This window comes from Girardinichthys multiradiatus, chromosome 4 (assembly GCF_021462225.1).
Source record: "Girardinichthys multiradiatus isolate DD_20200921_A chromosome 4, DD_fGirMul_XY1, whole genome shotgun sequence".
Lineage (NCBI taxonomy): Eukaryota > Metazoa > Chordata > Actinopteri > Cyprinodontiformes > Goodeidae > Girardinichthys > Girardinichthys multiradiatus.
The window spans coordinates 26834528-26860776 of NC_061797.1; the positions used below are offsets into that span (position 1 = coordinate 26834528).

Below are 26249 nucleotides of genomic sequence, written 5' to 3' on the forward strand. Positions count from 1 at the left end.
CTGATTCAGAAGCAGTTTATACTGATTGTGCAGCAAGTCCTAAAACAGTTAGTTAATGGAAAATACTTTCAGAATAAATCTAGTAAATCCAAACCACAAACTAAAAAGTTCTGTTAGTGTTTATTTTTAGCTGCGGCATATGAGGCATGGTAGGGTTTACCCACCAACTGTGGTGATGGGTGCTCCAGAGGAGTTTCTGGCCTGGCGAGCTCTGGGACTGTGTGGCCTGAGAGAAGACAGTAATGATTCAATAACAGTGAGGGGAAAGCAAGAAATCCATGTAAGGGTTGGATGTGGTGGGAGGTCGATTACCTGGCCTGTTCAAGGGAACATCCCTCTTGTTGGACAATGACAGCCTTTTGCGGGTAGATAATGGTGGGGGCGGTCATAATAACGGCTTGGCTTTCACCTGTTGTGGACTACAATCCAACACAGCGAAGCAAGGGGCCAGTTATAACAGGAACACAGTAAAGACAATGAGCTGCAGGGGTGTTTGACATCGAGTTATTCTCTCTGTCTAAACACAGTTTCTGCATTATGTTGCAGAATCTATATAGGACAGAAAGGGGCAGTATGATCTGTGGTAATAAATAATCACAAACAGGCATGGGGTAGTTTCTGGACTCAAATAGTTTAGCAATTTAAACTCTTTTTAATAAAAAACCAGAGACGTGAACTTTTTATCTTAACTGTTGCTGAAATCTGTCAGGAAACTGTGTCAGATGCCCTAAGGAAGAAATAAAAGCTGCCTTCTCATGTTAGACGCCAGTTTCAGAAAAGGTCTGTTAATGAAACTCCCAGGAGTTGATGCCACTGCTCACTCTTTTTTTGGATATTCTTATTTCTAAGCAAACCTTTTCATAAAAGCAATAAAAAATATTATTTTTTATTATCGGATATTTTTTTCAGATATAAAATGGAGCCTTCTGCCACATGTGTAACCATGAAAAAACTCAGAGCAACAACTTTTCACCACCAACTATTTACATGACATAGGATTTAATACATCTTCACATAATTATACAGGTCCTTCTCAAAATATTAGCATATTGTGATAAAGTTAATTATTTTCCATAATGTCATTATGAAAATTTAACATTCATATATTTTAGATTCATTGCACACTAACTGAAATATTTCAGGTCTTTTATTGTATTAATACGGATAATTTTGGCATACAGCTCATGAAAACCCAAAATTCCTATCTCACAAAATTAGCATATTTCATCCGACCAATAAAAGAAAAGTGTTTTTAATACAAAAAACGTCAACCTTCAAATAATCATGTACTGTTATGCACTCAATACTTGGTCAGGAATCCTTTGGCAGAAATGACTGCTTCAATGCGGCGTGGCATGGAGGCAATCAGCCTGTGGCACTGCTGAGGTCTTATGGAGGCCCAGGATGCTTCGATAACGGCCTTTAGCTCATCCAGAGTGTTGGGTCTTGAGTCTCTCAACGTTCTCTTCACAATATCCCACAGATTCTCTATGGGGTTCAGGTCAGGAGAGTTGGCAGGCCAATTGAGCACAGTGATACCATGGTCAGTAAACCATTTACCAGTGGTTTTGGCACTGTGAGCAGGTGCCAGGTCGTGCTGAAAAATGAAATCTTCATCTCCATAAAGCTTTTCAGCAGATGGAAGCATGAAGTGCTCCAAAATCTCCTGATAGCTAGCTGCATTGACCCTGCCCTTGATAAAACACAGTGGACCAACACTAGCAGCTGACACGGCACCCCAGACCATCACTGACTGTGGGTACTTGACACTGGACTTCTGGCAATTTGGCAATTCCTTCTCCCCAGTCTTCCTCCAGACTCTGGCACCTTGATTTCCGAATGACATGCAGAATTTGCTTTCATCCGAAAAAAGTACTTTGGACCACTGAGCAACAGTCCAGTGCTGCTTCTCTGTAGCCCAGGTCAGGCGCTTCTGCCGCTGTTTCTGGTTCAAAAGTGGCTTGACCTGGGGAATGCAGCACCTGTAGCCCATTTCCTGCACACGCCTGTGCACGGTGGCTCTGGATGTTTCTACTCCAGACTCAGTCCACTGCTTCCGCAGGTCCCCCAAGGTCTGGAATCGGCCCTTCTCCACAATCTTCCTCAGGGTCCGGTCACCTCTTCTCGTTGTGCAGCGTTTTCTGCCACACTTTTTCCTTCCCACAGACTTCCCACTGAGGTGCCTTGATACAGCACTCTGGGAACAGCCTATTCGTTCAGAAATTTCTTTCTGTGTCTTACCCTCTTGCTTGAGGGTGTTAATAGTGGCCTTCTGGACAGCAGTCAGGTCGGCAGTCTTACCCATGATTGGGGTTTTGAGTGATGAACCAGGCTGGGAGTTTTAAAGGCCTCAGGAATCTTTTGCAGGTGTTTAGAGTTAACTCGTTGATTCAGATGATTAGGTTCATAGCTCGTTTAGAGACCCTTTTAATGATAGGCTAATTTTGTGAGATAGAAATTTTGGGTTTTCATGAGCTGTATGCCAAAATCATCCGTATTAAGACAATAAAAGACCTGAGATATTTCAGTTAGTGTTCAATGAATCTAAAATATATGAATGTTAAATTTTCATCATGACATTATGGAAAATAATTAACTTTATCACAATATGCTAATATTTTCAGAAGGACCTGTATACAATTAATTTGAATTAATCATGAATTTTGATCATTTATGAATATTTAAATACATAATTTGTGAAAATACATACAAAAAGGAAATAAAAACTGATATGCAGTAGGTACATGGGTATGAAATGGATTGTTTACAGGTACAAATTGCAAAGGATAAAATGGTAAGGCGTCAGTGACGGACAACAGAAGCAAGAACTAGTGAAGGGGTGAGTGGACCTGGATTCCGATGTGTCCTATGTGTCTCTGTGCATCAAAATTAAAAGTACAATATTATAATCAATATGTGACAACTAGATCACATTGTACTGTTTTACACATTCAAACTTGTGTTTTCATGCTGTACTACTATGGAATACTTGTTATCATACTGTAATAATCTCATACTGCTCCATGCCTTGTGACAAAGATTTAAATTTAGATTAGATATAGTTTCTTGTATGCTGTGTTGCAAACAAACGGCCGTTGATAAAATTAGTGCGAAGATCTATAAAGGCCTACAGATCAGTGTAAAAGATTTGCATGCTGGGTAAAACTATAATGGCACACATTTTCATAATAATGCTATCTGACAACTCACTTCATTCACTGTCAATACAGAAATGTAAAAATACATCAAGATGTTTGATCAGATAGGTTTAATTTTGTCAGTAGGGATAATACAATAAGAAAGTAACTGCAAACTAGCCATTGAGCAAACAAGAACGCTTAAAATGACCATCTATGGTTCTGCTGAGGTCAAACAGCCATTTTTCTGCTTAGGAGTGAGTGAGTCAGTGACTGCCCTGATAAAAACTGATATCCCACTTCCTCCCCTTAGCCCCATTTGGCACAAAAAGTAATTACTCTCCTTGTTAAATCATAATTTCCCTGTGATAAGCTACATATTTCTTGAAAAATGGAGTTTGATATACATGGCCAAACCCAGTCCAGATTACTGTTAGACCTGTAGAATGAGAAACATTTAAATAACACATGTCTATATGTACGGGGATTACGAGTGAGTGTACAGCGTCCATTGTTGTGTGTCTTTACGTTGGGTGTATAGGTGTTTTATGTGTACGCATGATGGTGGGAATGTGGGATAGTGACTGTGTGCGCCTGTTTTTGTGTTAGGTTGGGTCTTTCCTGGTCCTTCCCTGGGATCATCTTAGGCCCCCTATTAAATGTCGGGCCTGTTCCCTCCCCGCCACACTCCCTGTCATTGGCTGGAGTATTGGCGGTTCTCTGTGTACGGGGCTGTGTGCTTTGGTATGTGCCGGCTCACTCCCGGTGGCTTCTTAGTGGGGTTTGGGCTCCCTGCGTCTGTCGGGCCTCTGCTGGGGGATAATGTGCCCTGGAGTTTCGGGTCTCTGGGTCCATGGCTGGATCTGCTCTGGCACAGGCGGCTGCCAGCGGTGCCTGTGGGCACGTCGCTGCAGCTCCCTGGGGTTTCTGCACTGTGGCTGCTGGGTGGTTCCCATGGAAAATTCTGATGTAAAATGTCCAGCTAGTGTATGCATGCCTGTCTGTCTGTCTAATGTGTCTCTTGTGTTGGCCTGAAACACTCTAAGATGCACCTATTCTTTACCTTCTTAATTGACAGCTGGAAATGGGCACCAGGACTCCCATGGTGCTGAGTATTAAGCAAGTATAGAATATGAATGGACGGATGGATTTCCACCCATCAGTTCATGAGCTTAAGCTCAAGTGCATTTTGGTTATATGCAGAAGAACAATGGTCCAAAGCACACCAGCAACTATACATCTGAATTGTTAAAAAAAAGCAAAATGAGGGTTTTGGAGCAGCCTAGTCAAAGTCTGGATTTAAATCTGATCATTATGCTGTGGAATGATCTTTGAGAGGCTGTTCATACTGGAAAGATTTCTGTTATGGGTGAATTTAAACTGCTTTACAAAGAAGAGTGGGTCAAAATTCCTTCACAGGAATATAAAAGATCAGTTATCAGTTATCACAAACTCTTGATGGCAGTTGTTGCCGAGAAGGGTTGCACAGCCAGGTATTAGGTTTAGGGGTCAAATACTTTTTCACATAGGCCAGGTTGACTCCGAATGTTTTCCCCTAATAAATGAAATCATAATTTCATTGCTGCATTTGGTAGTGACCCATCATTCTTTGATGATCTGAAACATTTAGGGGTGGCACTATAGATAGGATACCCACTGTGATTGTTTTTATTTTTCCAGTTTGACTTTTTTAGTTTACATATAACCAACCAAACCGCCCTGTTTAATAGGCTAAATGACAACAATAAACTCCAACGTTTTAAAACCATTTGCAGCAGCAAATTCCTGATTACCAAGAGGTAAGTACACGTATAAACTTCACTAAACGTTTATGGTAGAAGGACACTACTAATAAAAGGTAACCCTGATGTAACATTGTAGACAGACTCCAGATTTAAAGCAGCTCTCCTCCAATAAAGATGGGTAGTTTCATTTTGTTGGCATTTGCTCCATTACCTTCTGAAATGTCTTGTGGATCTCAGTGGACTTTTAGAGTTTCAGATATGAACTAGACCCCAGTTCAATATTGTTTTAAGTTGTTATAATGTATCATTTCATTTCTTAAATTTGTGACTGACACAAATGTAACCTTCATGCTAAATTTATTAATTATGTGACAAAAACAAATATTTTAAGTATATTTTAAATTCTGTGTCTTGAGTCTATATATAATTATAGACAGTTTTTATCCTTAAGGGAAAAAAATATTACAAGTTTTCAAATTAACCTTTAACGTAAAAAGCAGACAGACAACTAAACAACCTCATTAAGACTGTGTTGACCATGGTGATGGTAGGTATATGAATAAAACTTAGATTTTTAACTAGTTTAGAAGATTTAATGGGAATATGACAAAAAAAAACTTTTTCTTTAAAATTCCAATCAAGGGTTTATCTTATTTATCTAGCCGAAGCAAAGAAAGAGCTAAATTGTGACTTTTCTTCTAAGGATAGAGGTCACAGATATTTCACTAAAGATGCTCAGTCAATGTTTTGCTTTGACACAATGTTCTCCAGACAGAACTGAGACGTTCTCTCTGAAAAAAAGTGGTTTCTATGCAATGGGTGATTTATTATGAAAGCCAATCTGAAAGACCTTAAAAAACTAAGAAAACATTCAAGAATCAGCTGAATGCAACTCATTTGAAAACATTTTATCAGACATAACAGTGCAGTCAAAACACAACATGCACAAAAGCAAACAGCAATATTTCAGATTTTTTTGGTGACTTTAGTTTTTTTCTACACAGCCAAGCCTCTATTTGAGTAGTGTGGAGCAAATGAAACTGGAGAATGCTTTGTATAATGTGCTCTTATAGGTGAGGGATTAAAAGCAGCAAGTTGGAAGAAAAATGGCTACATTTAAAGTCAGATTAAAGTAGAAACTAGTGGAATTTCCTCTTGCTGCCATTGAATTATTTGTGAACATGTGTTTCAGACAGTGGCAACGATTGCACTCACTGTTCTGGGAGAGCTGGATGAACTGTCCAGTTCTTCGGGAGAGTCCTCCTCTTCTTCAGGCAAGGTGGGCATGATGGAGGACTGAGAGGGATGGGAGTGTGTCAATGGGAAGGTAAAAGGACTGGAGAAGTTACAGGGCCCCCTCAAGTTACGGTTGCCTTGTTTTAAAGAAAACTCTGGCAGGAAGAGTTTCTTCTCTGACTGGAGCTGCAAGATCATAAACATATAAAGAGAAATGTTGTTTTAGTCTGAGCTGAATCACAAGTGGAGGATGGGCAGTACTCTTCCCTTCCTCTGCAGTCATTACAGAACAGACGCATTAGAAATGAAACCCCCTACTGCTAAAACAGTAAACCACACCACCTCACTTTAAACAAATCCCAAAATAGCTTCATTCTCCTGAGGCTTGAAGGAGACTGCAACTAACAGCAATAATAAGTAAACTCTGCCTCTACTAGTTATTTTTCTTCTAAAAACTAAAAAAAGAAAATATTCTGAAACATTTAATCAGTCGTCTACTACAACTTTGAAATCTAGCATGTGTGCCTGACGTAGTGCTTAAGGATCGACAGTTTTTTTTAAACAAATGGACATTAATAATACAACCAGCTTGGTAATGAAGTCTAGATTTGCAGTACAAGTATTCATAAAATTCAGTCATTTAATAGTACTCTGAAGGAAAATACTTCTAATTATCAGATCAGCTGGCTGTTACAAAACAACATGGCCGATTAGGGAGCTTCTGACATGTTTTGATAAAGATTCTGAAGAAAAAGTTGCATCTGAGTTGCAATGGGTTCAACCTTATGGTTTGAACTAGAATTTGGCTAAAATAACCACTAAGCCATGTTGGATACTGAGGCTAACGGTGATGCTGAAGCGAGCGGTGATCACAATGACCACTATTAGAACTTTAACTGGTACTAATCCATTTCTGTTTAAAATGTTCCATCTGATTTGTTTCTGTGCATAATCACCATGTGTAAATGTTTAAGTTCTTTACTCTGTTTCCATCACCTTAAATAGTTTTTATGATTTTCCGGGACAGTGGCACTACATGCATACTTTAATTTCTAAATACAACTTCTCTCTTTCTGGCAGCTGTTTCGTGGTAATTTATATTTATTTATTTCTTATGGCTCCCTGGTGGTGTTGACTGGGATGATGACAATGCAGGTGCATGGTGGGGCTAACTGGTAGGACTGGGCTCATTATGTCTGGATGCCTGACGATCATTTTTCCCCTTTGATAGATGGAGATGTTTTGCAGGAAACATTGCTGAGTCCAGCAGATAAACGAGTGAACACATTTGAAGAAGGAATTTAACAATAATACAAGCAAATAAAGCAAGAAGAACATTAGTGGACTTACTGAAAAGAACTCTGATCAGTTACCTTATGTGATGCCACTAGCTGCATTTATGCATGGTAGCTTATTTTTGAAAGGGTAGATTTTTTTGTCTGGTTTAATGAACAATTTTCAACAAAATAGGCAAACAACATGCCGTCTACAGGTGGCAAACTATAACTTTGATTCATTTCAGAAAGTTTGAAAATCCCGTTCTTATGTCCATGTACAGGAGGATGCATGCAAATTCTGGGAGTGCATGTGACATTATTCATGTGCAGGTGGACATGACACTACATCACCACAACCTCTGAGGAATCAAATAAAATATACAAGACAAACTTAGACAAATATAAGCCAGAAATGTAACTGGAAGTCTGCAAGGTTTTGTTATGAAGAATAAGACAGAAGTTCAACTAAAACCCTAACAACTACTTCCAGGATATACATCTGAATACGAGTCATCTGCTCTGCAGCATAAGTGATCAAAATATCTAATAAATAAATAGTTTTTTCCGTCTGTTTTTATTCCCACACTGCAGTTTTTGTTGGGCAGTCACGGTGCTGATTACAAACACTCAGAGGGATGCACTTCGTTGGTATAACACTGAGCTGCACTCGACTCTCACAGGCCTACCGAGGCAATGGGCTCCTCGGGGACAGAGTAAAACAAACAGAAGGATTTGTAGAAAGATTATATAAAAATATTAGTGCAAGCCATGTGGAAGATTTCTGAGACTGTCAATCATCTCTGTGGAGTTTACACTAATCAACACTGGCTTTGTCAGAACTGTAAATGTTAAAGTTGTAATAAAGGTGTGAAATATTAAAAGACAGCAAACTAACAAAAGATTCACATATTCACAAAGTTCGAAGGGAAATAAAAACCAACATATAGCATCTAATTACAGGAAGAAACCATTAATCTGTTTATAGATTAGTCTTGCATGCATCAAACATATTGGTAATAGTTTGTGACATTACTGTTAAGGAATTCAGTGAAACAAATAAATGTTTACTGAGTTATAGATATATTTGTTAGTCCTTTTTGCATGGCTCACTAAACTGAAGGCAAACGTCACCTGATTTATAAAAAATAAAATATGTGAGCAACCATTGTATTGTCCTTGTTTGAACTCACACTGATGTTCCCTTTTTAGCAGCAAATGTATGCAAATCCAAATGCAGAACCATTTTAACCCTTTGAAGCAGCACTGCACAAACCAGTGTCAGAGGTTAAAGAGGTCTGATGATAATGGGCTTCAGGCTAGTTAAAATTCACCAAAACAGCAAGAGTTGCATATGCATGAACATAACAGGTGTGAGTAACAAATTACTGTTTCACAGGTGAGACATGAGAAGTGTAGCACATCCTCAAATACTGTGAAGTCCAGATTTTACAACGCTGCTTAATATCATCACGGACATGACAAGTGCCTGGGAACATAAAGCAACAGAGAGGTTGTGAGTCACTGGGGAGGAAATGGATTGTTTAACTGTTTCCCAGTGAGCTGCTGGGTTATTTCCTGACTACATGAATACAGTGTCATGCAGGAGTACAAATCGCTTCTCATTTGCAGAGGCATTTAATGCAGTTCCTAGTAGTTTTTGTTTACCACTCAACCAAGATAAAAGATGTTAATGTTTTCAAAAGCCTTGTCCTTTATTCTAAACAAAAAAAAATCAAGTTTTGATAACTGGATTTCCTTAAACAGATTACCTTTGAAGTTATTGCCATATAATAGGATTATAATGGCTTGCTCAGTGTTCTTTTTCTGAATCTGACTTTTGTTTGCATTGTATTTGAATCAATCAGAGTATGTTTAATGAATCCGAACTGAATTATACTCCACATAGCTGGATATAAACTGAATCTGTGTCTTTTAAAATGTCTCGATATGAAGATTACGGTGAACTGAATGATATAAAAGCTATGCTGACATTTTAAATATATAAAATAAACTTGCTGAATATTTCTACATAACTGTAACAATTAAAATGTTGGTAACAGAATGATGCTCTATGTGTAACCTCATGAAGCTTCAAATTGTTATTGTTTTACAAGCAACTTAAATTGTATTTTATAAGATATAACAAATATGTGGACAAGCTTTTAAAAAGAAGGAAATCAAAGGAATCCATAAAAAACTTCCTATTTTTGTGTTTATGACATGAAAATGCTGCTTTGTGTTTCATTCAATCATCAAGACTAACACATTCCTTACTAAACAACCTCAGAAACAGAGCTCATGTTGCAATGCCTGCCATTCTTGGATTCAAACTTTAGGCTACAATACCTGCTTTTCTCCAGGTCCCTTCAAAATGGGCTAATAGAACCAAATCTTGCTAAAACAAACTGTTATTTCCTCAGATGGTGGTCCGAGAGTGCCAAAATATGAGAACAATATGACCTCACTACGTTATTATGGTCAAAATGCTTGTCAATACATGTCAAAGTTATTCTTAAATGAATAATCATATTTTGCTAAGATAGGAAGTTTTGAAAAAATATATATAATAAACTGTATCCTTTCAATTTCAATTTTTGATGGTGTCCAATCTTGTATGTGAAACTGTTTTTTGTTCAATGAAATTATTACATACTTAAAATGGTTGAAAGTGGGAACAGCCTCAGTCATGAGATGCTTATTTTGGCTAGAGAGATAGACTGGCATTTTTAGAGAAGTCTCCCTGAGTGTCTTTTAAAAAGAAAATATGATGTAGCTCTTAGATTACCCCAAGTATACTTCGGATTTGCTGATCAGTCCCTCCTGATGACTCCTTCTCTTGAGGCATGTTGTTCTAAGTAGCTGAGCTGAGTTTGGATACTCAGAATCCATCAACGAGGGTTGCCCCACGGAATCAAAAGAGGATACAACCTATCGAGATCTAGGGCCCCATGTATGAAGTGTGCGTATGCACAAAACCCTTGCGGCACAATGTTTTATGGACAACTCGGCATGTACAAAAATGAACGTTGCGTGAAAGTGTGTGGTAATCCACGCAAACTTTTGAGGTGCCGTGAAAATATGCGGCAGCCGCGCAAACCTTTTCAATTGACAATAATAAACTACAGAGAACTAAACCTCCACTAAATACGTTGAAATATGACCCCATTTAGTTTTTTTAATGGTTTTTATGGTTCAAACATGCATGAAACCGAATCCCATTTAGCCTCATACAATAACGTAACACATCTAAGAAAATTATGGAAACAACCTTAGTCGGAAGTATTCTGTCAAACTTCCTCTGTTTTTGTCATGTGTAGATGTAAATGCTCATTGGTCTGTGCACTGAGGAGCATAAAATGCATGTAAATATCGAATCAACAGATTCATTCAAAACAAGTCAGTTGTGATGATTCCTAAGGTGGACAAGCTGTAGACATTAACACATGTCAATATATACAGGTCCTTCTCAAAAAATTTGCATATTGTGATAAAGTTCATTATTTTCTATAATGTAATGATGAAAATTTAACATTCATATATTTTAGATTCATTGTACACTAACTGAAATATTTCAGGTCTTTTATTGTCTTAATACGGATGATTGTGGCATACAACTCATGAAAACCCAAAATTCCTATCTCACAAAATTAGCATATTTCATCCGATCAATAAAAGAAAAGTGTTTTTAATACAACAAACGTCAACCTTCAAATAATCATGTACAGTTATGCACTCAATACTTGGTCAGGAATCCTTTTGCAGAAATGACTGCTTCAATGCGGCGTGGCATGGAGGCAATCAGCCTGTGGCACTGCTGAGGTCTTATGGAGGCCCAGGATGCTTCGATAGCAGCCTTTAGCTCATCCAGAGTGTTGGGTCTTGAGTCTCTCAACGTTCTCTTCACAATATCCCACAGATTCTCTATGGGGTTCAGGTCAGGAGAGTTGGCAGGCCAATTGAGCACAGTGATACCATGGTCAGTAAACCATTTACCAGTGGTTTTGGCACTGTGAGCAGGGGCCAGGTCGTGCTGAAAAATTAAATCTTCATCTCCATAAAGCTTTTCAGCAGATGGAAGCATGAAGTGCTCCAAAATCTCCTGATAGCTAGCTGCATTGACCCTGCCCTTGATAAAACACAGTGGACCAACACCAGCAGCTGACACGGCACCCCAGACCATCACTGACTGTGGGTACTTGACACTGGACTTCTGGCATTTTGGCATTTCCTTCTCCCCAGTCTTCCTCCAGACTCTGGCACCTTGATTTCCGAATGACATGCAGAATTTGCTTTCATCCGAAAAAAGTACTTTGGACCACTGAGCAACAGTCCAGTGCTGCTTCTCTGTAGCCCAGGACTGGGGAATGCGGCACCTGTAGCCCATTTCCTGCACACGCCTGTGCACGGTGGCTCTGGATGTTTCTACTCCAGACTCAGTCCACTGCTTCCGCAGGTCCCCCAAGGTCTGGAATCGGCCCTTCTCCACAATCTTCCTCAGGGTCCGGTCACCTCTTCTCGTTGTGCAGCGTTTTCTGCCACACTTTTTCCCTCCCACAGACTTCCCACTGAGGTGCCTTGATACAGCACTCTGGGAACAGCCTATTTGTTCAGAAATGTCTTTCTGTGTCTTACCCTCTTGCTTGAGGGTGTCAATAGTGGCCTTCTGGACAGCAGTCAGGTCGGCAGTCTTACCCATGATTGGGGTTTTGAGTGATGAACCAGGCTGGGAGTTTTAAAGGCCTCAGGAATCTTTTGCAGGTGTTTAGAGTTAACTCGTTGATTCAGATGATTAGGTTCATAGCTCGTTTAGAGACCCTTTTAATGATATGCTAATTTTGTGAGATAGGAATTTTGGGTTTTCATGAGATGTATGCCAAAATCATCCGTATTAAGACAATAAAAGACCTGAAATATTTCAGTTAGTGTGCAATGAATCTAAAATATATGATGGTTACATTTTCATCATGACATTATGGAAAATAATGAACTTTATCACAATATGCTAATTTTTTGAGAAGGACCTGTACAGTAGCTGCGTACAGTTGTGCGTAATTGTGGAATGACGGAGGCTTTGGCACCACTGGAGGACATCACCAATGGAAGAAGCCGGAGGGAGCCGTTTTTTAGAGATTGTACTGACCCAGGAGAAACTATGTGTTGCCAGTGCCAGTTCAAGCTCTCACTACGCTGTGGTCCTTTCAAGTTTTCAGAGGGAGGTGACTGACAGGTCGTGTATTTAACAGTCATCCCTGAGCCAGGCCATGCCAGCCATATGGGTCGGCCTCATCCGTATGTTGCTCAGATATATAAAGTTTCCCTAAACTCTGGCTCTCATTTGCAGCGAGGAGCCGCTTTCTGAATGTAATCAGATCCATTGATTGCACTCATATTGTTATAAGGGCCCCATCTGTAAGTAAACATGAATTTATGAATAGAAAGCATTTTCATTCAATATATGTGCAACCTACAGGTGTTGGACAATGAAACTGATACACCTGTCATTTTAGTGTGGGAGGTTTCATGACTAAATGGGACCAGCCTGGTAGCCAGTCTTCATTGATTGCACATTGCACCAGTAAGAGCAGAGTGTGAAGGTTCAATTAGCAGGGTAAGAGCACAGTTTTGCTCAAAATATTGAAATGCACACAACATTATGGGTGACATACCAGAGTTCAAAAGAGGACAAATTGTTGGTGCACGTCTTGCTGGCGCATCTGTGACCAAGACAGCAAGTCTTTGTGATGTATCAAGAGCCACGGCATCCAGGGTAATGTCAGCATACCACCAAGAAGGACGAACCACATTCAACAGGATTAACTGTGGACGCAAGAGGAAGCTGTCTGAAAGGGATGTTCGGGTGTTAACCCGGATTGTATCCAAAAAACATAAAACCACGGCTGCCCAAATCTCGGCAGAATTAAATGTGCACCTCAACTCTCCTGTTTCCACAAGAACTGTCCGTCGGGAGCTCCACAGGGTCAATATACACGGCCGGGCTGCTATAGCCAAACCTTTGGTCACTCATGCCAATGCCAAACGTTGGTTTCAATGGTGCAAGGAGCGCAAATCTTGGACTGTGGACAATGTGAAACATGTATTGTTCTCTGATGAGTCCACCTTTACTGTTTTCCCCACATCCGGGAGAATTACGGTGTGGAGAAGCCCCAAAGAAGCGTACCACCCAGACTGTTGCATGCCCAGAGTGAAGCATGGGGGTGGATCAGTGATGGTTTGGGCTGCCATATCATGGCAATCCCTAGGCCCAATACTTGTGCTAGATGGGCACTGCCAAGGACTACCGAACCATTCTTGAGGACCATGTGCATCCAATGGTTCAAACATTGTATCCTGAAGGCGGTGCACCAATACACACAGCAAGACTGGTGAAAGATTGGTTTGATGAACATGAAAGTGAAGTTGAACATCTCCCATGGCCTGCACAGTCACCAGATCTAAATATTATTGAGCCACTTTGTGGTGTTTTGGAGGAGCGAGTCAGGAAACGTTTTCCTCCACCAGTATCAAGTAGTGACCTGGCCACTATCCTGCAAGAAGAATGGCTTAAAATCCCTCTGACCACTGTGCAGGACTTGTATATGTCATTCCCAAGACAAATTGACGCTGTATTGGCCGCAAAAGGAGGCCCTACACCATACTAATAAATTATTTTGGTCTAAAACCAGGTGTTTCAGTGTCATTGTCCAACCCCTGTATTTGTGATGTGCAAATCTGTCTCACTAATGCAATGGCATGTTGGCCCCTCCTCAGCTCATGATTCCTTTATACTATAAAGATAATTATAATTATTCCAATTATAATAGTTATATTAGGAACAAACCTCAGTCAGCGATGGCTACGGCTTCTAGGTATTTTTTTTTTTATGTGACGTCCTGAATAGTTGTAAAGTGCTGTTTAAAGTACTTCACATAGTGTGTGTGGAGACAGTCTTCCTCATAGCAATATAGGAAGCATATTCACGTCATTACAATGATGTGGTATACATACAATGATCATCATTGAGCTATGATTACGTTCAATGCAGCAACTAGTCAGCACCATTTGGATTTGATGCAGATATTGTAGAACTAAACGGGTTCGGGCCAACCAACGTTTTATTTTCAGTCAGGTTTGAATCACTGACCTCATTCAAGAAGTTGTTGGTTTGCTGTAATTCACAAAAATACCTCATGATGTATAGACACATCTTAGTGTTTTTTCACCAAAAGGAACTGGTTCGATTCTCTGACTGCCACAGCACTGTTACCATGTTTATTTGGACACGTGGTGGGTGTCTTCTGACTACTTATACTACTTTTTTTGTTTCTTCTTTTAATATTCAATGCCGATTCCTTAAGGGAAACTCATTAATCATGTTGATTTTTGGTAGATTATGAGACTGACTGTACATAATAATAAAATTCACCACAGCTTAATATTACTACACTGAGTAAAAGTTCCCGATTCAAGAATCCTTCTCTGACAAAACACTGTCAGACACTCTGAAGAAATATTGCACTGCTTGAAAAGCATTCAACATAAACAAAGGTGCCAACCTACTCTGCAGGAGGCTGCACACTGCAGTGTTGCTCCCACAGACCATGACACTGAGATAAATATTGCAGAGTAATTGAATCACTCAGATTATTTCCTGTGGGGGATGAGAACAGAACAGGTAATCCTGAGCTCAGACATTCTCTTGTAACCAACTGTTGTCCTTCATATTCCAACAAAATACACGACTTGATTTTCTACCAAAACTGTAAAAGTCAGACAGAAAGAAGCGATAGGACAAGCACCCTCCTTCATTTCTTTGTTACATAAGCCAACTCCTTCATGCCAGATTTGTTTAAAATTTGGTTGTATGAACCACAGAGTGCAGAGCCAGCAGAGGAAGTGGTTTAAACACAGGCACAATGAGATAACATGGCAGAGGAAGTGTGAACAAATAAAAGATACAATGGGAACTCTGATGTAAAGTCAGGTCGAGGGAGGAGAGTTCACTGAACAGACTTCCAAAATGCATAGTTACACATTAGCCATGCAAGCAGTTTTACATGAAGTCACTGCAGTCAAACAGAGAGCTGTCCACAAACCTTCATGCAGACGTTTGAAGCAGTTGCAAAGTCTAATCATCCACTGAAACTCCACAGCAACAAGCAGCTGAACATCTGAACCTGTCCACAGAGAGCAAGCACGTTACCTGAGTCCACCGCTACACTGCTGCAACTCTGGCTGATCTCTCCAACTTAGACCAACTTCCCACAACCAAGCTGTCACTGTCAGAGTTTTCCCCAGAAAACTCTCAGTCCTCAGGGCTTCTCCTTCCTTCTCCCGTCCCCTTCGTTCCCTGGCTTTTTTCAGCAGCAGCAGCCTCTCTTTCACTCCTGGGAGCTTTTACCATTTAAGGAGAAGGGCTCAGTGTGCCTCTTTAAGCTGCTGTGAAGTGTATGTGTATGTGTGACTATGTGATCTCAGGCATCTGGTTCTCTAATTATTCCTTCAATAAGACCAGAATACAATTAAAAATTTATCTTTTGAAAGTGTTCATTTTTTTAGAGCTTAAGGAAACTTTTGGTGTATTTTTCTGTATGAGACAGAAACAAAGACCGTGCCCAACTGATCTGTGTTTACTTTTCTGATAACAAGGAATCCACTTCCAAGCTCTTAAACTCCATAACTATTTTGTAATATGCTCTGTCAAACCCTCCACCATTTGCACTCCTTCTTTTTTCTGCATTGTTTATGATTTAAGTTCACAGAGTACACAGAGAAAACAGCAACACAGTAGACACCGTGTTTGGGGGAAGACAACTTGATGGGTTGAAATAGCATCACGTGATTATCTTAAATACGACAGGTTGAAGGACACTGCCCACAACAGAAAGAGTTTGTGCCAGAAAGCCACATGTTCTCACTCAGAGGGATGATTAAACTTAAATTTACTTTGAGATGTTTTACTTAAACATTCAGATTGATAACTTCAGTGCACTATTATCTAACCTAACAACTACTTTTGTTCAAGTAATTTAGTCTACAATCCCTTTATCCTTAATCCTTTTCTAACGTTTCTTTATTTTGAGGCAATACTGGCCTTTATTTTGTCATTTTGTGTTTGAAAGTAGGCAGACAGGAAATGAGGTGAAGAGAGAGGGAAGACATGCAGCACAGGTCACCATGACTGGGACTTGAACCAGGGGACAGCTGCGTCGAGAGCCAAAGGCCCTCCATACATGGGCTGGGCGCTCTACCACTGCACCATCGCTGTGCCATATTCAAACTTTTCTGATTCCATTACAGATAGCTACATGGTATGTGTAATACTGACATTTGGACCACTCACACTCTTCAGCTCATTTTGGGGAATCTTAAAAGCTGGAAGGGATATGTAGTCACCTGGCCAGGCCAAAATCCAGTCTACTGAGTCCTAGGTCTGTCCCGGTGTCTCCTCAAAGTAGGATTTTAAAATATGAAGGAGCAGAAGCTCTATGAGCTCCCCACTGTGAAAAAACTCTTCATCCTATCTCTCAGACTCAACTCAGCCAACATACAGAGGAAGCTTTTGATAGGATGCATAGGATCTCGTATTTGTAGTGATTATCCATATCTCATGATCAAAGATGAGGGTCGGAACGTAAATGATTGGTGAATCAATGGGTTTGCTTCTCATCTCAGTCCTTTCTTATTACAACAGATCAGAGCAGGGCTCCGACTTTAGATGAAACCCTGACCACTGTCTCAATCTTCACCCTACCATCATAAGACATGAACTCCTCCACTTAAGACACAGTCTCATCCCCTAACCTGGAGAGAGGTAATGCACCTATTTTCGTGTAAAAAGCCTTCAGACTTAGAGGAGTTGTCTCTCATTCCAACTGCTTCCCATTCAGCTGAAAAATGCTCCAGCACACACAGAAGGTTGTTGATCAAAGACAAGTGATATTTAGTGATATCAAAAGGCAAACACTTACAGGACCATAAGAGAGGAACTAGACACTGAACATGATCGAGATGCAGGAAACACGACGGGGAACAACAGGCATAAGAACGGAAGAATCCAGTGGTGAGTAATGAGTAGTCAAGGGCTTAAATACAACAGATAGGTCTGGAAATAGACAAAGACACCAGATGAGCTGATCAGAGGAAATTAGAAACCGCTAATACAGAGAGAAAAAGCAGAGAAACCGAGAGGAGGAGACTAAATAACATGAGTGGAGCAGAACAGAAGGAAATAAATTTAAGACCTAAGCACAAAACAAAGAACTAATAAAGCAACACCTAACAAATGTCAATGAACAGAATATGGCAAAGACAGAAAGACATAAATAAACAAGGAAAAGGTCAAAACACAAAACCATAACCTAACACCTATGAATCTTAACATGCTAAACCTAAATTATAGGGCAAAAGCTTTCTCCCGCCCCACAAAACAGTTGAATTTAGTGTTGGTTCACTATTAAAGTATGAGCAAGTGGGATGTGAAGACAACACACCATCACAAACTTGCTTAAACTAAGAGCTAGGATCTATCAAAATGTGTTTTTTACACATGGACTAATGACAAATTGATCATGGTCTAATTGCTAATTATCCACAACCTATCTATGGAATTACAGATAATTTTTTCTAAGTAGCCAACGGTTACTTAATAATCGATTACTTATGAAACAAGCCAATAATGATCCAGGTAGTCAACCATTAACTACTGGGTGTGAGGTTTCTGTTTCTTTGAAGAGACGTCCAAAGGGAAACTCATTGCCAGGTCATGTCAAAGTAATGGTTCAATAACCATTAACTACAGAGTGAGATTTCACACTACTTAAACGAAACAGACTTTGAGAACTTGCAGCAAGAAGGTCCTGGGTTCGACTCCTGACCGGGGGTCTTTCTGCTTGGAGTTTGCATGTTCTCTCCGTGTGGCTTTCTCCCACAGTCCAAATTGGTCACTCTGAAATTGCCCTTAGGTGTGTGAATGAGTGTGCGCATGGTTGTTTGTGTGTTGCCCTGCGATAGATTGGCGACCTGTCCAGGGTGTACCCCGCCTCCCACCTATAGGCTGCTGGAGATAGTCACCAGCTTCCCCGTGAACAACTATGGAAGAAGCGGTATAGAAAATTACTGACTGGTTAACAAGCATTTATTAGTTTCTACAACTAAACACATACCGGTACTTTAAATGTTTCATATGCAAAACCGTTTCTAATCCATACCAAGAATATTCAATAATTTTCACGACATGTAAATTCAATAGTATACAAACCATCAAATACAAAACAAAGCTTTCTTTTGTTACTGCCAACGCAGAAAGTTAAGTCCAAAAGAACTACAAGCCCTGGTATGTAGTGTAGTATCACAAAAGATGAACTGACTGACACATTCAATACTTTAATCGCTTCATGATGCAAACAGTTTGTTATTTTAGCAGAGTACATGGTTCAAATTTAATCAAAATGAAGCATAATATGTAAATTCATGACATCACTTTTATTTTTGACTGGTCGATAAATGTTTTGGAGCCATTTGTCATGAACAAAACATAAAACTGCAAACGTAAAATATAATCCACTACCATTAAAGGCTATATAAACAATTTTCCTAAGTTAACAAACCCCTTTTAAAAACTAATATAGTTTCTTTACATTTGCTCATTCAAATAAAACTGTAATATCTTATGTCATTTGAAACATTTTAAATGTTTACTTGTGTAACAGCTTCCCTGAGGACACAAAGTGTCAGAAAATGTCTGAGGCATATAAAGTATACGTCCCACAAATAAACATTCTCATTTAAAGCAGCACCAAAAGCACAGCAACACTGAGCAGCCGCTGCATAATGAAATAACACAACATCTTTTAGAAGAACGGGTCTTACCTCCCAGCTGCTACCTCGTCCTGCGCCACCTGTTAGAGCCAGAGCACAGAGAAACAGTGAAAACAGTTGATTTGCATTTAACAGCTAAGGATGTGCAATGCAAATGTCAAGGGACAGTGGAAAAAAGACTGAAAAATGTGTGTCACTGTGGCATAAAGAGGAAAGCAATAAGGATGGCAGAAATAAATGCAATTGTCTTCCCAGTGGGGCTGATCCTCGCAGCGTGGGGTTTATTCTGATTGGTAAAACTACTGTACCTCTTGCTTCAGGAAGTGTGCCACCCAGCCCACCTCTATAGCTAGGGGCAACAATAACCTGGCAACCATCTGAAGCACATGAGGTGCTTGATCCACTGGTTGAGAGCTCCTGTCGTCTGCTTCAGGGGCTCCCAGGAGAAGCCTTGTAATGTGGTAACTAGTGAGGGACTAAGAACGAGTGAGTAGCAGCACCATGAGACCTGATATTTTCTCAGTTCCAACATTTCTTTCATGAGGATTTAGTAAACAATTAAGATTTAGTTCAATAGTTTAACTTTATGCATCACCTTTGGTCACTTTTAAACAGTAACATTGATCTTAAAGCCAAGGTTTATTATTCTGCAAAGTTATTTTACCATAACTTAGGTTAATAAAACAACAAATTAATGTTCTTTAATTGTAAAGCAGTGAAAGCCCATTCAGTATTACCCTACAGATCCGTTTGACTGTACAATAGCACCATCAGCTTTGTAAATGTATGATATCCATTTTGGCTAGAGATACTTCCGCAATATTAAGGTTGTCAATTAAGCTTTAATTCAATTAAATTTAGTTTTATTTATATAGCGCCAATTCACAACACATGTTGTCTCAAGGCACGTTACAAAGTCGACACACACAGAAGGCCGTTGATCAAAGACAAGTTAATAGTTAATTGCCATGTAATGTTTGGTTTGAAACCGGACCCAAATGCAGACAATACCAGAGTTTAAAGATATTTAGTGATATCAAAAGGCAAACACTTACAGGACCATAAGACAGGAACAAGACAATGAATATGATGGAGATGCTGGAAACACGACGGGGAACAACAGACATAAGAACGGAAGAATCCAGTGGTGAGTAATGAGTAGTCAAGGGCTTAAATACTAGAGATAAGGCCGGAAATAGACAAAGACACCAGATGAGCTGATCAGAGGAAATTAGAAACCACTAAGACAGAGAAACCAGAGAAGCCGAGAGGAGGAGACTAAACAACATGAGTGGAGCAGAACAGAAGGAAATAAATTTAAGACCTAAGCACAAAACAAAGAACTAATAAAGCAACACCTAACAAATGTCAATGAACACAGAATATGGCAAAGACAGAAAGACATAAATAAACAAGGAAAAGGTGAAAACACAAAACCATAACCAAATTCACAACACATGTCTCAAGGCACATTACAAAGTCGATTCACTCGAATCATACATTTTTCAAGTCAGGTACATAAATTCCAATTAATCCTAACTATCAAACAGTACAGTCGGATTCAGTTTATTATTCTAATTGGTTAAAAGATTTTTCTATCTAAGGAAACCCAGCAGATTGCATAGAGTCAGTGACTTGCAGCATTCACTCCTCCTGGATGAGCATGTAGAGACAGTGGACAGTCACTGGCGTTGACTTTGCAGTGATCCCTCATACTGAGCATGCATGTAGCGACAGTGGAGAGGAAGAACTCCCTTTTAGCAGAAATAAATCTCCACCAGAACCAGGCTCAGTGTGAGTGGCCATCTGCCACAACCGACTGGGGGTTTGAGAGAACAGAGCAGAGACACAAAAAGAACACAGAAGCACTGATCCAGGAGTACTTTCTATGGGAAAGAAAAGTAAAACAGCAATGGTTGTAACTCCTTTAGTGGTTTCATCTAGAAGAGAAAGATACCTAAGCAAATAAACTCTGAGCCTACCTGTGACACCTTCCTGGAGGGGGGCATCGTCCAAGCTTCTGCTGCCAACAATTTAATGCTCACCTTCTACTGATGATAGACTTGGCCCTGTCTTTTAGTGTTTAACCCTGTTTGTCTCCTAGACATAGCTACTGACTGAGATTTTAACTGTATGTGCTCTCTCTCATACTCTAAACTTGAAAACTGGTTCAGAGTTTATCTGTTTTTTCTTCTTAGATGAAACCACTAAAGAAAGTACTCCTGGATCTTCTCTGTTCTTTTTGTGTCTCTGCTCTGTTCTCTCAAACCCCCAGTCGGTCGTGGCAGATGGCCGCTCACACTGAGCCTGGTTCAGCTGGAGGCTTCTTCCTGTTAAAAGGGAGTTTTTCCTCTCCACTGTCGCTACATGCATGCTCAGTATGAGGGATTGCTGCAAAGTCAACGCCAGTGACTGTCCACTGTCTCTACATGCTCATCCAGGAGGAGTGAATGCTGCAAGTCACTGACTGGATGCAATCTGCTGGGTTTCCTTAGATAGAAAAACTTTTTAAACAGTTTGAATAAATAACTGAATCTGACTGCACTGTTCGATAGTTAGGATTAATTGGAATGTATGAACCTGACTTGAAATCTGTATGATTCGATTGAATTGACTTAGCCCATTTTAAAATTACCCACCTTTCACACAATAAACAGGCAACAACACTCACCAATTATTTTTACCTCCACCTTCCTCCCTCCCTGTTGGATGGAGTAAGGGGGAGTCAGGTTTAGCCTAAACCGGCTCAGTTATGGTTGAGGTGCAAAACCACCCTCCATTTCTGCTACCTGTGTGACCCCCTCTACTTTCCAATGGTTATAATCAGTCTGACAGAGAGAGGTACCCCCAATCCTTATGGCTTTTAGTATAACAATGACCATCAGTGGACTCTAGATGGACAAACCTTATCAGTTTATTATTTTACTTAGTACCCCTACACATAGCCCATTCTAAAATGGCCAAACTGTAACACTCAGTAGTTTATTCTAACCTCCCCAACAACCCTGTACCATTACAAACCCTTTGTCAAGTGCCTTGAGATGACGTGTTGTGAATTGGCACTGTATATATAAATAAAACTGAATTGAATTGAATATTGCTTTAGAATTTAAATCTGGTTCTTCCTGCAGCACTGGACCCTCACAACATAATGCTGCCACCCCATACTTACTTCACTGTTGGGGTGTTGTTCTCTACCTTGTAAACTTCCTGCTATTATTCCTCCAAATGTAACAATTGATTTATACATTTTGCAACAAAGCACATTTATCTCTGGGACACCACATCTGTCTCCTTCCTAAACAGCATGATGGCTAGACAATCTCATGGTGTTTATACTTGCAAATAAATTAATTAATAATATGAACAAAACAATTTTGCATCTTTACAGTCACCATCACAGTAATCTTACATTAGTAGAGCTCTACAATTAAACATGTCATCCTAATGAAGCAACAGTCTTTACTGTTCATCATCCCACTGCTATTTGGATCAATGCAGCTTCATTTGCTAACCAAAAACAAGGTAACGTCAACCTGGCACAACACAATGTTGTCTTTAGATAGAAAGCTGTAAAATAATCATAAAAAACAGACACTGAGACGACTATGGCCTGTCAAGTATAGTTTTACCACCCCGAGACCTCCCACTGGTTAACAGCAACATAAACAATCTGTCCATCACCAATCATCTAATTTATGTCGTTGCCGTGTTTGCTATCACAACAGTTTTTAGGCAAGAAAAGGGAATTATTGAACATGACTTTTAAAGAGATACAATGAAAATTACTTTTCTTTTAGCAAAAAAAACCAAGTATTGCTTCTTAATTACTAATGGGCAAAGTAATAAGAAATATATCAAAATGATCATGTTCACACAGTACATGAGCTAAAGATAGCTTAAATTAGTTTGAAAAAACAACACTTTTGTAAAGGTTTTGTAAATACAACCTGGATTTCAAAGATATGATAAAGGATTTTTTTAACTGCCTGCAGATTTGTTCCTAAAGAAACATAAAACAACATTGGTCCCCTCTACTTCAGTCTACACTTTTTTGAGATGGATGTCTTTATTTTTTCAACGTTTCCAGTTTGATTTTAACCTCTAATTTATGCCACGTTTTGTATCCATTCGTTTGTCCCAACCTACTTCACTTTTATATCCATAAACCATCTGAAACTCATGTCAGCGACTGTTTATTTTTTTCATAGATAAATAATAAATAAACTGTCAAATCTCATGTGCACTTTCAATTAAGAGTATTTTATTTTAAAAGATTTTATATTCCACCTTGATTGCACTGATTTTTATTCTGATTACCATTTGGGCCAATTAGCCATTACGAAAAATGTGAGATAATGACCCCTGATCAAACGGTAGTGACCCTGACTGACCTCCTGCTTGTAGATATTCATTAAAGGAAAAAAAATATTATTTTGCAGTAGAAAATGGTAGATTACAGAAAATTACTTTAAATCAGTATCTGTCAAAGCACCCCCAAGGCTGGAGCAAATCAACTAATGTTGCTAACAAAATGTCTTTTGGTAGAGGCAAATTTCTGTATCCAGAAATGTTGGGAACAAACTAACCAAAACTGTGTAAGCAAAAAATGGCTGAGAGACAAAATGAGCATTATCTGTTGTAACATTTCCTATCTATTAAAGCCTAAGATTTTCAATAAGATAAGATCTTAAAAACAAATGAGTTTTAATAGAATACAATATGTAATGAAAACACTGAATACAATTCCTGTAAAATAAATTACTTCTTCAATAACTCCACAAATGCATATAGCTAAAAATAATTGTGTCTCATCAATTCTGCATAAAATACTCATTCTGATCCCTCTCAATCGTCCCAGAGGCCCCAGATTGCACACACTCTGCCTCCTCTGTACCAGCTGTTGTATGAAATGTAAATATCAGCACAGTCTATTTTCAGAAATCCTCTGGGATTACCACTAGAAAAGGAACTAGCTTTACTACATCTGTTGTACTGTGTACCCCATTACCATGATAACACCATCAACGTATTTCTGTGATGCAGTCACCATACCATTCATGGGCAGCTGTGGAGGCTCTGTTACTTGTGGGAAAACAGGAGATGAAGCAGGAAGTTCTGTACTGGCGTTTTGCTCAGGTCCAACGTCATCTAGGAAGGGTATTGTGCCTGTTTCAGGATGAGCTGAACCGAGATCGAGACCTGGGGACTACCAGAAAGCACAGACACATTAGATTTTATACAAGATTGCTAAGGTAACAATACAGCATGAGAAACATAATCTATAGATGTGAACAAGTGATCAAAGGGAATCTTACAGGTGGCCTCCATGGAAAACTCCAAACAATGAAGAAATGGTTTAAACAAAACATGTCAAAGGTTAATGTTGATGGTGAAAATGTCTCCCTAACTGTAATGTTTGTATATACTGCAACATGCCAGCCAAATCCTTCCACTGCGTTTCAGTGTAGTTAATAAGAAAATGAGCATTTCAAATCACTACTTTTTATTTTGAGATTAATTTTCAACAATTAAAAAACATTAAATTTTTGTTGCAAACTGTCAAAAGCTTTTACTTGAAATGAAAAGCTGAATAAACACACATGTTCTAAAGTTTTATAGGTTTTGTGAAGACCTTAAACAACAAAAGGAAACTGGTTGCATTAGATTTTGTTTTGGGGTCTGAAGTCAAGTAGACACTATGCTTTTCAGATTCCTTTTTTTTGCAGTAAAAAAAAAAACATTACATTTTCCTCATGCTGTACATAAAATCAAAACACAGTTTTTGGAGTTTTAATGAGACAAAATGTGAAAGGTTTGAAGACTTTAAGGGGTTTTAATATTTTTGTAAAGCAATGGATGTGACTGGAGAAAAAAGGCTTTGCAGGCCTCTCATCAGTGGGGTTTACTGTCATGCCAAATAATATGCTACATTTCTTAAACCACCCAAACTTAAATAACACTTCAAGGGGTTTAATTTGATACATTTAATCCCTGTCTAGGTTATTTTAGACACCATATGCTGAAACTTATGCTGAATGTAATTAAAATATATTTATTACTTGGTGAAATGTTTCTATTATAACAAGTTTGTATGGATTTTAGGTGAATTAAAATGTAAATAACCTTGTTCCTGCCATGTGAAATATTACCAAATTTCTCAGGATGACAGACCTGTGATGGACGTTCCTCACTGATCTTCAGCAGCTCATCAGTGTTGGCTGCTCGGCCCAAAGTTTTCTCCACCTTCTGAGTGATGCTCTCCATCTTTTCTCTCACCTGGCTCACCCTCCGCTCGCTTTGTCTCACCAGCTCAGCCGTCCCGAGGGCGCTGCTAACCATTGCTTCAATCCTCTTAAGTGTCACCAGGAGTCCACCTGCAGTTGACTGCTGCTCAGTTTGTTTTGGCTCTGATGCTGAGATCTTCTCAGGCTCGGCAACCACGGCTACATCTGCTTGGTCCCTCACCACCTTGTCCACAGTTGTGCCTGCTTCCTGTCTCTCTTTCTCGTGTCCCGTATGAAAGTGAGGAACTTGACTTGTGTGTTTTTGATCAGCAAAGTCCTGTCCTGATTTCAGAGAGGCCTGCAGGTGACAGACCTTCTTTTTCATGTCACTGATGACATCTTCCGTGTGCAGGAGCTTTGCTTGTGTTTTAAGGTGCTCCTGTAACACCTTAGCTTGTTCTCTGCAGTTTGCTGCCTCTTCCCCTTTCACCTTACCCACTGTCTTAGCCTCCTGCATCTGACTCTGACTCCCAGTCTGGCTTTGCTTTTGCTCCTTCTCCCAGGCTCTCTGCTTCTTCTTGTCTTTCTCTCCTTTCTCCTCCCACACAGACCTGTGGTGCCTGAAACCACCACCACAGCTCTATAAACATCTATTTTACACACTATTACCTTGTAAACTCATGGCATTAAAACTACACTTATCCTAGACAGTAACTCTTGTGGGACGGGTAATGGAGATCCTCATAAATGCACTGTCAAAACAGGATACCACTTTTATAAGCTAAGCTTCTCAGACTAACATGGGCTTGA

General features: G+C 39.5%; 1 protein-coding gene across 7 annotated transcripts in view; it reads right to left on the bottom strand.

Moving 5' to 3' along the window:
- The window catches only part of mrvi1 (murine retrovirus integration site 1 homolog), a 38174-nt gene extending 12144 nt beyond the window's left edge, over window positions 1–26030 (bottom strand). The window contains exons 1-6 of one of the 7 annotated variants that reach the window (XM_047362932.1): window positions 25387–26030; window positions 24268–24421; window positions 19264–19292; window positions 6098–6304; window positions 313–419; window positions 165–226 (exon numbers count right to left, since the gene is read on the bottom strand). In XM_047362932.1, coding sequence (XP_047218888.1) covers window positions 165–226; window positions 313–419; window positions 6098–6304; window positions 19264–19292; window positions 24268–24421; window positions 25387–25956 — 1129 coding nt within the window. In that variant the 5' untranslated portion in view covers window positions 25957–26030. Of the gene's footprint in view, window positions 1–164; window positions 227–312; window positions 420–6097; window positions 6305–14952; window positions 14972–15488; window positions 15753–19263; window positions 19293–19520; window positions 19547–24267; window positions 24422–25386 lie in introns of those variants that run through there. The other 6 variants (XM_047362931.1, XM_047362929.1, XM_047362935.1 and 3 more) reach the window with 6 other exon arrangements.
- Between the last annotated feature and the right edge of the window lie 219 nt (window positions 26031–26249).